The 16,178-nt window shown below is 44.8% G+C and overlaps 1 protein-coding gene across 5 annotated transcripts in view; it reads right to left on the bottom strand.

Moving 5' to 3' along the window:
- Window positions 1-16,178, bottom strand: part of Dgk (diacyl glycerol kinase 1) — a 650,907-nt gene that overhangs the window by 78,773 nt on the left and 555,956 nt on the right. For 4 of the 5 annotated variants that reach the window (XM_075691755.1, XM_075691752.1, XM_075691754.1 and 1 more), the window contains one exon: window positions 9,631-9,744. The exons of the other annotated variant lie outside the window; for it this stretch is intronic. In XM_075691755.1, the coding sequence (XP_075547870.1) occupies window positions 9,631-9,744 (114 nt within the window). The remainder of the gene's footprint in view (window positions 1-9,630; window positions 9,745-16,178) is intronic. 5 annotated transcript variants of the gene reach the window in all.

Here is a 16,178-nt window from a genome sequence, read left to right on the forward strand (position 1 = left end):
GGGGAACACGCTTGTGTGCTTCAATCAAAAACACCGCTAGAGAGCCCTAGTCGGTACTTATTTCTTAGATGCTGTTCATCAAGACGGAGTAACAAAATCTAAACCAGGAGTGACATCCCGTAAGGAAAAGCATTATAAAAGAGACCTCGTTTGCATAATGACAAAATCAATTTCGGATCGAACGGCGTAGTGGCCAACCCTTAAGCATCGGTTGCACATATCCAAAACTGGGAGCATTGTTTGCGTAAGCCAACGTCCTTCCATCTAAGGGTAAATGCAATGAGCCCGTTGTCCTTGACCCCCCACTGAAGCAAGAGTGCACTTGAAGTTAAGATTGCTGCATCGAGCACGTGTGATGTAATCAACCACGACATAATGAGGACGTTTTGCAAATGAATGCCGAAGCGCTCTCACAGGCTACATTTAATAGTCGGCGTAGCGTCAGATGTATGTACGTATCAGGTCACGTGTGTAAGCATTAGAAGGTAGCTCCAGATCGAAGCCAACTCCGGTCTCGATATTCGCATAAATGCAACACAAAGAAATGCTTTCGTAAGTTCTCACCAGGTAACAGGCTTCAATGAAGTTTACTTATGCAAAAGAATGAATGAATGAATGAACTTTATTTCCTTTTTAAAAGAAAAATAAGTTAAGCCGACCGCTTGCAGCAAGTTCAGCGTTTTATCAGTAAATGCTCTATCAAAATTACAAAAGTTGCGAGATCAAAAAAAAAAAGAAGAAGCCCACCTCCACGTTTACAAACTTCTAACCGTGCGCCTAAAACAGAGATCACAATTCCCTATACATACTGCGTTCATTAGAGCACCTTAAGCGGACAAAAGCAGCCCATTATTGCAGAGACTACTTGAAATCATTATTTCATATGATGCTCGAGAGTTACAAAAGTCTAGTTTGGAAATTATTGGCAGGTTAACGACACATGTGTCATCAACGACAGCCGCTAACTGGTAGCCCTGCGTGCGGTTTTTCATTTCCTTCAGGAGGAACCACCCCATGCATGGTCAATCTTCTGTGATTCCAAGGCACCCCTACAGAGTGTACTCTCAGCACTGCGCCATGTATCACATGAGCAGCTCATCGCAGAGATCAGGGAAGTCCGCAGTCTCATAGTTTTCAATCTCAATCTAAATCTCATAGTGACGAAGGACTCGATATAGTATATCAGTGGTTGCCTAGTCCCTGAGGCATACATGGAAATAATCGAGCGGACGCAGCTGCACGATCTGCCCATGACGGCGTCAACTGCGTTGCCATTCCTCTTTCGAGAGCCGAAACAGCGAAAAAACTTTCCGCACCTGGGGCGCTATAACGTAAAACTATTCCAAACTTTTCTATTCCAATTCTGCTATCAGCCCTCCACGATTGGTCAAAAACTTTTTTTGACCACCCCCACTTCACCTGTCTGTCACGCGACGTCACGAAAAGTGCGACACCTCCCCATCTGATATGATGTGTACACACTGATTATGCATCGTTTGCCAGAAAAAAGAAAAAACAGTTATTTCTGATTCGACCCCTTTTCGCCATTAGCCCTCGGCTATTGGTAAAAAGTTTTCGGGCTGCACCCACTTCACCTGCCTGTAACGCGACGTCACAAAACCGCAAGAACTCACCGCGTCAAAGTGACGTGCACGCGATAAAGATGCATTAATATGCCGAACAAAACTGAATTTTCTTCGGAATAGCCGCAGGCTGCCCCGTTCCGAAAGGAATAGAAGATCGCTGCCGCCGATCGCTCAGACGCTGGCTGCTCGCACCTGCCGGAGAGCATGGGTGTATTTGCGTATAATAAAACTTCTTGCGTGGCCGTGTAACGTTTTCGAGCACTTTCGGCACGTTTACCCCGTCATTCTGCCAACTCTTCTTTGCTGAGGGTCCGTTTTAGCAACATTCTTGAGCTTCCGTTGCATGCCGCCGCGATTTTCGTCCAGCCACCGCAAGCTAAGTAAGGGAAAGCCGACCAATCGTAAAGGCCGGCACCACCCTCTTCATCCGGTTATCGACTTTCAGTGCAGTGGCTCGGCCCCATCGAATCCCTCTCCACTTGAGCGTTCTCCTCGCCTCTTGTCAGCCAATTAAATACGACAAGCCGCTCAGTGTAGGCAATGTTATTCGTTTTTCAAGCAAACAAAAGTGACATCTTATGAACGAGGAGAGCGTTTGATTGGTCTGTTCAGACGACCCCGCGGGTGACCGCCCGGTGCTTGCGTTGGTGGTTACGCAAATTTGACGTCAGGAGATTGGAATAGAAACATATTGGAATAGTTTTACGTTATAGGGCCCCTGCATGCTAATTAACATTGGCTCAATGGAATTCATCCGAATTCACAAGTTCATGCCTTCATACCCTGAACCCCAATTTACAGCTCTGTATTCCGCCCGAGCTTCCACGACGTAACTGCACCTTTCTAGTCCTTCTATGGCTTGGAGTACCATTTTCAAATGCGTGCTCCTTTCTTATCGGAATGGCCAACAGCCAACTTTGTGACTCCTGCGGATTCAACTAAACAATCGCACACTTTCTTTCTGAGTGCCCTTGTTTGAACCCGCAAAGAGCGGCCCTCTCAGCCACCGTAGACCAACTGGACAAGCGTCCAATAACGGAAAACGTCTTTGGAAATTGGTCTAAGCGAACATCACCATGATCTGCTATGAAGGCCCTGCTGCGTTATTTAAAAGACACGGGACTTTGTGGCAAATTGTGACTGCACACTGTGTGACGTAGGATTGGACGGCGACAATTCGTAACACTAGGAACGCCTTCGCAGACTGCGTCACAGTGCGCGGGCGCGGGCACGTGTGTGTGTTGTGTGTGCGTGCGTGCATGTGTGTGCGTGTGTGTGTGTTTTCTCTTTTAGTTCTGTTTCTCCCCTCTCACCTATCGCATCACTTTGCCCCTCCCCCGATACAGGGTAGCCAACCGCAGATAATTTCTGGTTAACCTGCCTGTCTTTCCTTTGCCTCTCTCTCTCTCTCTCTCTCTCTCTGTCTGCATTGACCGTGTGGCTCTTTCATTGACGGAGTTTTCGAAATTATGATGCTTAAATTTATTGCGATGTTGCATGGTGGTTCTAATTTTTCAGGTTCAATTCCTATAGAAACGTAGTGCAAATTGGGAGTTTTAGAAAAAACTTCCTTATAAAAAAAATATTCTGGAAGCAGTCGATGGAGTTAATCCTTGCTTTCGAACGTAACAGCTTTAACTAAAATCGGTTAAGCATTTGCCAAGTACTTCAGCACCTAACAGGCATATGAAAGGAAAGAGTAAAAGCTACACCTTTGTCCTAAAAGAACAAAAGCCGCAGTGCGCTAATGCTACCGAAGGACACATTTCCACAATTGTTCGTTTCTAGTATAAGAAACGAATTCCTTATCTACAGTCTAAACGAGTATATCAACGTCATCACTACACTTACGTTTCCATTTCTTATATGTACAAAATTAACTAATACGAGCCTCCCCCCTCCCCCCCCCTCCATCTTAAGCCTCCACCTCCGCCATAGTTCTCTAATTTACCGTCTATTTTTGCACATAATAAGCTTCACTGCTTGAGAGGCTTTTGGACGGAAGTACAATTAAAGAAGACAGAGCGAAGCTGTTACTTCATCGAGGAGTGTTGCATGTTACTGGATGAACGAAATGAACAAAGTTCAACACTAGGGGATTGAAAAACTTGGAGTCCAGTAAAAATAATCGCAATAAATAAAAACTAAGAAAAGTTATTCTGGCTTGCAGTCTTGCTTGATTTCTGGGTAAATATGAAAGACGCTAAATTACTCATTAATTTCTTTTCGGCCTCTTGCATGCGTAATCGTCGAGACTCATTCTGCACAATTCTTGCTTTATTTACTTGGGCACTTCCCTGCTTAAGCGTGTTGCTGATTCCTGGTTCCCTTCTGCGTGGTGTTGTCTCAAACAAGCGTGAACCGGGTGACATGCCGAAACTTTTCTTAATGAAAGTGCAAAAAACACAACTTCATACTGCAATGAATAATTGCTACGCAGTTTCGTGCAGAAAGAAATTCTATTGGAAGCTGTACCAGCTCTCATCAATATTACCACCACGCATGGTTCACGTATGAAAGAACACGTACGTAAAAAAAAAAAAGAGCACTGGCGTTCGGGATATGCACTATGCACAAGCATAGGGAACTTGAACGAACAAACGGAAACGATGCAGAAGGCGCCCGGACACCGCCCGAACTGCAGCAACGACAGGCGCGAGTCCGTGCCCCGACGTCACGCGAGTGGCGCTCGCAGCGCCCCTGTAGGTCTCTTCTCGGGGCTAATAGGCTTTCGCTGAAATGCAGACTCAACCTTTCTCTCTTTGTTTCTCTCTCTCTTAAATCGCAAGGCTTTCGCTCTTATCCTTGCTTTAACGAAAAGGGTATGTGAAAGCAAACGGCCCTACTGCGGCTTCACCTCCCTTCCCCCCACTGCTATCCCCACACGTTTATGCCATCTTAGTACTAAGAGCATTAGTATATACCATAATGTGACTGGAAACTATATGCAAGCTCGCTCAATGCACAACCGCAATAGTTCAACCTAAGGTAAACGCGGTTCTGCATTACAAAATTAGGCTGGTCAACGTGACTAGGCTTACATGTGTGCCATTGAGCATTCGAACGCTCCCACTTCAGATTAGGAAAGAGACAACACACAAGGAAAGGGGAAGAGACTGCCAATCGCTTTTCCAAGCGCGTTTGAGAAAGGCGACGCGCCGCCGTTTACATGTAGCACATTAACTCGCCTGAGAACGTAGCGCCACATGCGTGAGTGGAGCCACGCCCATAAGTCTACCCTCGCCTGGCGAATCAATGCGAAGCGCCTTCTTAGCGCACTACCGCTGTTTACAGGAATGCGATGCGCTAGAAATTCGATGCGATGCGAAACTCGCATTTATGTAAACGAGGCTATTGGGGCTCTTCCATCTATTTCTTGATTGCCTTCGTGTGTGCTTGAAGGCCAGTTCCCGCAGTCCATATTAAATTGAGACGGAGTTCGCTTTTTCCTTCCTTTTTTGTGATGCTTACAATAGTAAGACCATTAGCATTATCTCGAAAGATTAAAACAGAAAAACATATTAAGAGAGGGACTGCTCTGAAGACTGTTGTATGTAGTCTTCAAGGAAATCAAGAATGGATGTAATACAGCACACACAGAGAGATAGAGAAAGAGAGAAACACTAAAACGTGAGGCGTACACAAAGCAGGCAAAATTCACGAACAAGAAGAATGATGGAAAGACACAAACACACGATACAGTGGGAAATCTAATGTACACGAGATGGTTCCTAAACGGGTTAGAGGAGCTTCTCGGCAGCAGTGGTCAGCGATTGCCAACACGTACGAAACCTTCCCTTCGGATCGGCCGTTGTTCCGACGCTTTCCAACGCGGCGGTATTGAGATTCGACAAAAGGTATGCCCGCAATCGGCACGAGCCAGCGCAATAAAGACACCGGCGGCAAGCGCGGGCACCTGCCTCTACGCGCTCTGGCAGCTACCGAGGAAGCGGCAGTGCGCGTTGCTAGACACCAGGCGTTACTTGGCCGTCCGTCCACAGCCTAGAAGTACCCGTGTTGAATGGTTGATACTTTCAAGTCGCGCGGTAGGGTCAACATTTTGTTTGCGCATCAGTAAGTTTATCATAATCATATATGGCGAGCCACGGTGTACCCGAGGGCTCAATTCCTGAGCCTATTTTTTAAAATTTGTTCATGAATTATCGCGTTCCTTGCATCCCAAATGTCAGACTGATACAGTATGCTGACGATATAGCACTGTTCTCTCCTGTTAAAGACAGCAGGTACCATCTTGCTTTACAAATTTATTTATTTATTTATTTATTTATTTATTTATTTATTTATTTATTTATTTATTTATTTATTTATTTATTTATTTATGCATACTGCAGCCCCTGGTGGGGCTATAGCAGGAGTGGATAATACACTATAATACAATAAAAAAATACAATAGGCAACAAAAAAGAAAGTTCAAGTGCAATGTTGAGGGAGCACAGACAAGAATTCATTTAATGGGAGAGAACGGTTGATTTCTGGTAGCGAATTCTATATTTCAATTGTTCTAGGGAAAAAGCTATACTTAAAAGTATTAGTGCGTGTAAAAAAATGGTGTAATGTTAAGCGGGTGATGTCCCCTACTAGAAGAGATTTTTGCAAAGGTGATATATTCATTACTGAAGAGGCGACAAGATAAATGAATAATGCCATGAAAAAATTTTAAAGAATTAACGTGTCGCTGTTCGGCGAGAGATGTTAGGTTGAGTGAGGACATTACTGATGATGGTGAGAACTGGTGGTCATAACGTCGGTAGACAAATCTAATGGCATTCCTTTGGATGGCCTCAACTCTATTTCGTACTGCTAGTAGGGATTCCAAACGATACTACCATACTCAAGTATAGGGCGAACAATAGTTTTATATAAATGTAATTTAGTGTCGCGCGGAGAATTAGAGTACGACGTAAATAACCGAGTTTCTGTAGAGCTTTAGTCGTAATGGAATCAATGTGCTTTGACCAGGACAGGTTAGTGGTGAACGTGAGACCAAGATATTTATATTAAGAAACGCGTTGAATTAAATTATCATTAAATTCGTAGCTGAAAAAGAACGGGCTAGCTATATTAGAGAAGGACATAACGACAGTCTTACGGAAGTTAACATTCATTTGCCATATATGTTAATTCAGTGGCGAAGTGCTGCGGCTCTAATAGCTTACTTACAAATGCAGAAAAAGACAACGTCTTTAACTTCTGCTACTAGAAAAAGCTGCCCTCTCCATTTTGCGTACACTTTGGATCACACACTGTTGAACAAAATGTATGTAACTAAACATCTAAGTTTCTATTTTGATAGTAACCTAACATTTGCTGAACATGTTAACCACATCGTAAGCGGGTGTATCTTTTAGCGTTCTTGGGTTTGTATCCCAAAGAACTTGTGGTTTTAGTGGTTCTTCATTTATTATTATATTGTTTCAAGCTTTGGTTGTTAGTAAATTTGAATATTGTTGAGCCGTAAAGAATAGCATTGTCGTTGTTCTTCATAAACAAAAATTGAAGAAGTGTAACACAGATCTATTAGTATATGTTTTGAAAGGTTCATGGGCCGTTCATATTATTACAGCTACATGAGATTTCTTCATAGGTGTACCTTGAAAACATTGAATCGGTGATGAAAAATTAGGGGTACAGTTCGAAATCTTTGCAGAGGTGCATTCATGGGTATACTTAATGTGCATTTTTGATTCAATCTATTTGTTTTTCTTTCCCGGAAAGGCGATCTAGGCGGAAACATTTGCTTAGAGCAAATAAAGTAAGTAACCCGAGTCCCATAATGCATTTGCGATATTTATTTACCTGTGTGAAAAACAATGACAATGCGGACATTTACATAAATAATACCTATACTATTAAAGTACTATTGAATCATGCTTCCATCTTATATGTATTTTGGGCATGCTGTATGTATTTTGTGATATGTATTGCAGCAAAGCTGTATACCGCTACCCCCTAATGCATTTGTCGTGTCCGTGTGCAAGAACTCAACCAATCACAGTGAGAGGCGTGCGCTACTGGGTTTCTAGCACCACCACCAGATGGCGCTAGCCTCCACGCATCCGCGGCAGCGTCGTCGTCGTCCGTGCGGGCGAAAGAAGGAAAGAACAGAAAGCTCGCCTTCGTGTGCAGCGTTCGCTGCAAGCGTTTCCCGGTAAAGACTATGGTTGCGTAAGCTGCAGTTACCGGGAAGCGGCAAGTGTAGCATACGAACTAAGGAGTGACGTAACTAGACTTTCGTATGTAAAAGAACCCGCCTAGCAACTAATTTCATCTGTGTTCTGATAGCGCTATGGAAAGACCACGCATAGTTAGGACTCCCGAAGAGCAGCATGAACACGATGAGCGGCGACGGCAACAGCAACGTCGATATACAAAACGGCGTCGTGCCCAGGCTAGGTAGGCGGCAGCGGTTCTTGCCCAAAGCAAACCACGTACGGTTAGGACGCCTGAAGAGCAGCGCGAATACGATGAGTGATGAAAGAAACAGCAACGTCAATATGCACAACGGCTCAAGCTCGGCATGACCTAGTTCAAGGCAACGTCGCACTTGCCCATCGGATCAGGGGATAGTACAGTTTCGCTGGCCAAACACCTTCACAAAGTGGATAGGAGCCTCCGAGTGGCGAATGAAAACAGGTCACCTATTAAGCTATGGCTAATTTCAATTTATTTGCATCAAACACCAATAATCATGCGCGTTAGTTCCGTTTGAAATGTTTCTTTAGCGTTGACTTTCACACCTAGTGAGGGCTGCAAAGCATTACGGAGAATAGAACGGTTGGTGTGAGCAGTATTCACTGCGAGTGGCCTGACTTTTTGCAGTTGGCGATAAAATGATGCGAACGGCTTCACGGAGTAGAGACTCATGAATTTGACATTTTCTCTGCCCAAATGAAGCGGGAAGTGTTGAAAGGTCAACTCCTCAGCAACTAAAATAATTGCATAAACGCGGCCACTTTTACGCCTACCTCTGAGTGGTCATTGCTATAGCTTTCGTTTAAGAACAGGTGTGATTCTGATGACATTGACATTTAGACAATTTATCACCGCTCTAAAGGTCAGTGGTCACAGAAGTGATAATATGAGGCCAGTCTCTTTCAGACGCGTAAGATACCTCTGCACGTAATGATTTGTGCTTTACTTACCTATGCAAGAATTTCCACAAGAATTCCTAAAGAAATATTCACAATTTGTTCGCAGTTCACAGCAATACACGAATACGCATGATTACAACAAGGCGTGTGGAAGTGCTTGCAGGTTCACTATGGAACGCGGGTGCACTCAATGCATCATTGGGTGTGAAAACAGTACGATACTTATGACACACACGTTTTCACACGCAACACGTAATCTTGTGGCGGTCAAAAACGTTGTAGTTGCGGTAAGAAACGAGCGCTCGCAGCGGCACGAGGGCGGATGCAAGACAGTTTCCGAGAGTGAACATTGTTGGCTTTGCCGGACGGGACACCAGGAGGGTTCAACGTCGACGAACCAAGCAACACAACGGACGAATGCAGCAAAGAGGCTGTGCACGCAAACAGTGGCTGAGGATCAAAACAGACGACGTGTCAACAAGCACGGGGATAACGTATGCCACGTCCAGGGTCGCCACTGGCGGGCACAGTGCGCGAGCAGCAGCGCGCCATTCGGTACACACAACACCACTGTCCGATGACAGCAAACGCACGCGGGGCCGGTGTAGACGCGCAGTGTTCGGCAGACGGGCCACAGAAAGAGACAGAGGGTGATTGTGAAGAGGCGCTACTTTCTGCAACCCTTTAAGGAGAACGACTCAGCGCCTTGGGGAAGGGGATATAAATAAGAAAGAAGAGAGAGAAGGTCGAGGCTGCCGCAGTGCCCTTTGCTGTCAGCGATAGCTAAGCAGTGCATTCACAAGTTACGCGACAGCCCCACGTCCTCGAGGAACGACAGAAGGTGCCTCAATGGTAGGCCATACGAAGAAAAAAGAGGACGCCGCGAAGGAGAGAGGAAGGCACGAAGTAGGGAGAAGAAGAGGAGGCCTTACCTTGGCGCTTTTGTCAAGGGAACCGCCGGTTAGCGTCCTATGCAACACGGCCGTCGTCTTCCTATCATCTAGCGCTTCGTCCTTCTGAAATTTGCCCGCCACCAGATGACGGAACTGAATGAGGAGGAGGAGGAAGGCGAGGAAGAAGGAAGGAAGGGCAAGGGGGAGAGGCAGAATACACGTCAGTCACCGGTGGCCCACACACGCGCACACACGCACGCACAGAACGACTTCCTGCGATTCGAGCACAAGCGGTATCACTGGCCCAGGCAGCAGCGGCGCCAGCAGCAGAAGCAGCAGCAGCAGCAGCGACGGCGACAGTGGAGGACGCGGTGTCCCCCTGCCTCGGCTACAACAATGGCGTTCTGATGCGTAGGCTTCGGCAAAACGCTTCCGGAGACTATACCTGGAGGCGCGCAACTACCGAGCGGGGCCACCTATTATAACGCGGGCTAGGCGAGAGCAGCAAGCATCCAGACACAACCACGAGCAGCGTTCACGAAGTGCAACGCCATCAGATTACAACATGCAACGGAGTGTTTCATACGCACTCGAAGCTTGCACAAAACGGGAGACAAGCAGTAACCCTGCAAAATGTTAGCATACGTCCGCGTTAGAGTTCAGGTTAGTGCTCGTTCTGGGACCTTTATTTTGTAAAATGATCTTGTTGGTTGCTACCGAGGCTAGCGCACCCAACTGTATAATTTACCCCTTGCCTTTTACTGCATTGTAACTTTTGTGCATTCTAGTGTACTATACCTGTTGCATAGCGTGAAAGTTTTTGGCCTTCATTTTGTCACTCGTCGTTTTCATTTCACGCAAGTAAACTACTTTGGTGCTGTAAATTCGCCCACATCTTGAAGTTCGTGTTTTCCTTTGTTCTGTGACTTCATTCCACGTCATCTCTTTGTAACAATTAAACAAGCATGAGTGTTAGTAAATGTTGCTCCTCTGCCTCAGCTCTTTTGTTTCGTTTGCCAGCTGATAACTTCTATTCACTGAAGGAGGTCGAAACCGAGTCCGCCTACGATTGGCGTCTCTCAGTTCTGCCAACTAGGTCACATTCCCTTCTGATATCACTGCTTCCGACGGGTTTGGTCCACTACGCTCTACCACTCGTCCGCTCCTGCTGTAGGGCTCGAGGCATTGAGATTTTTCGCAACAGCCTAATGCAACATTATCTTATGCCGCCGTCGCCTCCTTTCGCCACCGGAATCGAACCGATACTGACTTTCTTTGTTACTCACACGAATAAATACCACTTCTTACTCCGGTTGTTGGTATTTAATTTAAAGAAGTACAGCGCGGTAGCGATGAACCTGGAAGCAAGAACACGACCGAACTCTATTCCATCTGTTTTCTTATAGTTGTGTTTTCTACTTCCGCGCTATGATCTTCTTCAGAAAGCTTTTTCCAAGGGGGATCTAAATTTTTTTTTTTATTACTATGTAGTCGAAGAATCTTTTGAACGTGCCTTCCCGTGTATAAAACATTTCTGGGAGCATTAAGTATAGATAAACAGCATGTTGATTCCTGTTGCGACCAGCTGTTTCTCGCTAGGTGCCCACAATTTATCTACCGAAAACAACGAGCATTCGACATTTCGTCTTACTACAGCCAAGTTCATGGTACTCTTGCACTCATTATACGTCCTGACATGGAATCGCTCTTCGGCCTACAATCAAAAGAAATGTTATGAATACGCGTACAATAGTTGAAGTCCCATGCCATCGAAAACCTAGAGAACAACTGGCGTAGAAGCTATTGGCGGTTGGCACACGCCATTCTTGCACGAAAGACTGAGATATGAAAGAGAAAGTACAGATGAGGTTCGTATGTTTATTTTTTTGGTTTTAGTTCTGATTGAGGCTTGTGCGAAAGAACTAAAAGAAAATGGCATGTAGTAGCTATGGCACGAAATATGAAGTTATAAAGGGCTGCCGGAGAGTAACAGGTACCGTTGTAATCTGAAGCCCACTGGCCCTAACCATCGTGCGCTCTATTCGAGGCTGGTCAAGCTGCCACGAGCAGCTTTGTGCCCCACTCTCCCGCGGCAATACTGTGTTTTGTTTTGTGGAAAATAGAACTTATATATATATATATATATATATATATATATATATATATATATATATATATATATATATATATATATATATATATATATATATATATATTGTTACGTGCGGAAAGAGCTCGGTGTAGAGACCGCTGCGGAGCTCTGTGGCGAGATCGGGGATCGCAAACCTCCATAAATATGTTACGTGCGGAGAGACACAGAAAAAAAAAAAAGTCTATTTACACTGCATTTACTAGAGCAACGCAGCCAGAGACTAAGATGGTGACCAGCACGTGCTAAGCCGAGATGACCGTATTCGTCTTCCTTTGGCAATATATATATATATATATATATATATTGTAACGTGGTAGTGACGGTGAAGAAAGTAGCAATACGGTTAAATACAAAACTAACTTTTATTAGGCGAACCTGTGCCCACAAAAACAGGCTACACTTATAGCACAACGACAGCGGCGAACACGGTCGGCGATCGTCGGAAATCTGATCAGCGGGTCAAGCGCGTCGGCTTTTATACAGCAGTCGTCGAATGTTCCAGACTAATCGCTGGGACCCGCGTGTGTTCCACAAAGTGCTACACCATTCGCGTGACGCGATGAAATCAGATACCACAAGTTTCGGCGCTAACAGACAGCGGATAGAAGCATCGATAACATTCCAGAAACTTCCTATACATGCAGGCGCGTCCTGCGCTGTGCGATAGCATTTGTTAAGCGGTGAAACATGGTCACCCGGGAAAGATCAACATGTACACGTGTCAATATATATATATATATATATATATATATATATATATATATATATATATATATATATATATATATATATATATATATATATATATATATATATATATATATATATAATGTGTTAACGAACAAAAGCGTAACTGAAAGCTAAAAGAGTTACACTGCAGAAAATAGATACCTAGTTGATATGAATGTCCATTAGAGTGCTGTAGTGTCTGCACATGAGGGTTATGATATCCTATGTTTCCTAACCATGTTGCGAGTAAAACAAATGGGAACACAATTACCGTTTTTAATATGAAAACGCCTCGTTGGTCTTTTCTGTTACAGGCATGTTTCCTTAGAGAAGAATTGAGGTAACGAGTGCCTAGGATACTCCTTCTCTGTGTTTTCATAACAACAGCACCGCGAAGTGATGTTAGGGTAGTTAAACTCTAGCGCTGCAATCACTTTCTCGCTTCATGACTTCTTGCGCACTTAACTGCGAACTCTACTATTACAGTACACTGTGAAAACCAGCCGCCAACTTAACGTTCATGTTTTTATCAGATACACGTTTCTCTATCGCCGTGAACAAAAGGGGTGACTGTTACCGTGAACAAAGTGGGACGAATACCACCAGGAAAAGAAAGAAACGATTGGCTCGTGATAATAGCGCGATTTAATTGGCTGCCATTTGCAGTACATTTTGGTACAGGCCTTACAAGATGACGGCCTGTTGTCCATTTAACGCTCAAATGATTGGAAATCGAGCTGCCGCCATATTTCCTGTCATTTACAGCATTTTTTCTTACAGCGCGTGGTTGGAGGCTAAGTGCTCGCGTTTTCACAGTTCACGCATTGGTTCACATGACATGTAATATTTATACTTTTGTAAACCGCACTATTTACTTATTAGGCAGTTATATTTGTACCTTACAGCTCTGTTCTTAGTATGCAGTTTCGCTAGGGAGGCTTCTTTTTCTTTCTTTTTTTACTTGCTTCGGCTTGAAAGGTTTTCGTAATTTCCTTATTTCCATATTGTTTTCTTGTTGAGAGCTTTGTTTACATCTACAATGTCGCGACAGCGGGAACTTAGCCAAATTTCCCATTTTGCCGCAGCTAATAAACAACGACAAGTTTCACTTAGACATCTGTTCATACGCACAGAATCACTCTATTCGATAAATAAAGAAGCCCAAAACGCCAACGCCTTGCGTCGATGCCTGAAAGCTGCCCTCACCACAGAGCAGACACGGTACGAACTCGTCTGCACCGCCATTACGTACGCAGCAACGTGCATACCTTTTACGCGGCAAAGAATTATTTGCGGGAAGCTTCGCCCTTGACCCTTCTTCACACCCTTTCCCTATGCAGTGTAACATGCCAGAGGTCATATGCTCGCCGCCAAAAATCTCTGGTTTTGAATAAAAACATTCTCTCTCGTCTGTTCTAGTGCTCGCAAATCTTGGGCGTAACCATCACCCTGAGTATACGATTGAGTATAACCACAGATAAGTGCCATGGGAATTTATAAAATGTCTCTGCGTCCTACTGACGCGAGAAACTTCCGCCGCTGACAAAGAACAACAAAAACCACAGCAACATGCCGTGTCCTCTTTTCTCAATCATGATGCACAAGCGTACAATGGCAAATCCATCTTGCGGTAAGCTCAGCTGTTATGGATGCACTTTATCGTCAACCACTCTATAAGCCATTTGTCAACACGAAAGTTCAGTTGCCCCAGATATTTCTTTAGAGATTCCTGTGCTGTGCTTTCGTGGAGCTTTGGGATTTCGTGCTGTGAGACCGGGATTCAAAATTCTCCATCGGAATTTTTTTTCATAGAGCGGCTGTTTGCGTCATAAGCCATCGAAGCGAGAAACTGACCACCCATTGAGCTACATGTCATCATCTATTGTATAAGAAGGAGGAGAGGCCATGTGACAAACGGGCGAAACACCCGCCCGCAATATAAAGGGCTGCGGCACGAAGGCTTTTTACTCCGACGACTAAAAAAAATAAATTTCCACATATTTCCACGTATTTCGTATTGGGTACATGCCTTTGTACTCAATTTCTCGATATTATACGTGTGATCAGTACGCTAACATGCGTAACACAGGGGCAACTGTAACTTAAGGAAACTGTCCCTGTCAGTTCTCGTTTTCCCAATAAATGAATATCTCCGAGATAGAAGACCCCAACACAACTCCTTTTTCATCGCCAGTGTACAACTGTGCTACCTTCTGTACAAGCACAAGAACAAGCTGGATGGTCTCTTCTGAATCTTTTCAAGTTTGTTTTTCTTTAATTTTTCAAGGGCATCCGAAATGGTACAAGCACTTTTAAAATGTGCCAAGCGCATGTAAGGTAGGCAGAATTTGACTCAACGTAACAGGTTGGGCGTCACAATTGAATACACTTCTAAAGTTCTCGCGTTCCACGCCGTTGCTCTTTAGGTCACTGAGCCATGCTTGTGATTAAAGCTCATTGTCTCTCATTTCCAAGCACCTGCGCGTATTGGGCTCAAGCCTTACTCAGACTGAAGTTTCGTGCAATATTTCGTATTTATGCGAACTTTTAATCTCAACGACGTTGGTGCCGCGTATTTGTAACAAAAAAGAATAGGTTTCTCGCCTGTGGCAAAGTCTAACGGCAACACTCAATAATTGTGGGCAATGCAAAGCATCTCGTGTACTTCGCTTATTTCGGAATCAGAAAGGAAATTTCCGCAATACTCGAAACGAGCCATAACTTACAGTCAAGTGCGAAATAGGCGCAATGTTTCATACCATACTCCGAAAATGACTCGGGCAGGGACTACACAACAATTACGCGGAACGCGGTCTGTTTTCTTTCTCTTCTACCAGAAGGGTAGCCTACAAGATAAAGCAGAAGAAGACAGGCAAATGAACGGCGCGGAATTACACGAGGCTTCGCCAAAAGTAAGAAATTTTTCAATACATCAGTTTTCATAGCCGCGATGCCTTTCCACCGAAGCCGCCCACGAAACAGTCATTAAAGAAGGAGTGAAGCAGAAGTTTCCTGCTGCGAGAAATCTTACCTCGGCGCAAGGAACTCGGCAAATACAAGTGCGCTGCTCTAATCGCTACAATCGGCAGGCGGTTATCACAAAGGGCGCCGTGAAGGGGGACAAACTTGTCAGGCTTCTTTCGTTGCGAAGCCGCGTCATTGTTCGGAGCAGCTGTGATGAAGGAGTGCGAAATGAAAGAAAATAAACTGAAATTGATTGGGGCACACAGAAGTGGTCCTAACGTAAGCCAGTGGCTACTGCGCCCCCATAAATCCGTCGGAAACTGCAATTCAGCGCAATGCCAATAAGAGCATCCAGCATGAAATCATTCCATCCTTTGCTCCGCCGCGGGCCGCGCCATTTGTCAAACGTAATCCCACTCCTGGCGTATTCCCTTCATTTTTCCCACAAAAGTACGCGCATCGGCTTTTATTTTGCCGTTTACTTTTTTCTAAATCGCGGCGCTCATTTTGTTCCGTGACACGCGCGCCTCGGGCCACGGTTCCGCCCATGCACTGCGCTCGTGGCGCAGTTTTTGCGATGAGCCTCTTTCGCAGCTCAAACCTGAGGCACTTGTGGTCACCTGTTTTTGACATTAAGCTAAATACGCGAATTCGAATAGCGCGCTCATGCGACAATCTCCTTCACAGCACTAGGGGATGGCTCGGTCGAAACGTCTATATTCAACATCAGGTTGCTAGGTGA

The sequence above is a fragment of the Dermacentor variabilis genome, chromosome 5 (genome assembly GCF_050947875.1).
Source record: "Dermacentor variabilis isolate Ectoservices chromosome 5, ASM5094787v1, whole genome shotgun sequence".
Lineage (NCBI taxonomy): Eukaryota > Metazoa > Arthropoda > Arachnida > Ixodida > Ixodidae > Dermacentor > Dermacentor variabilis.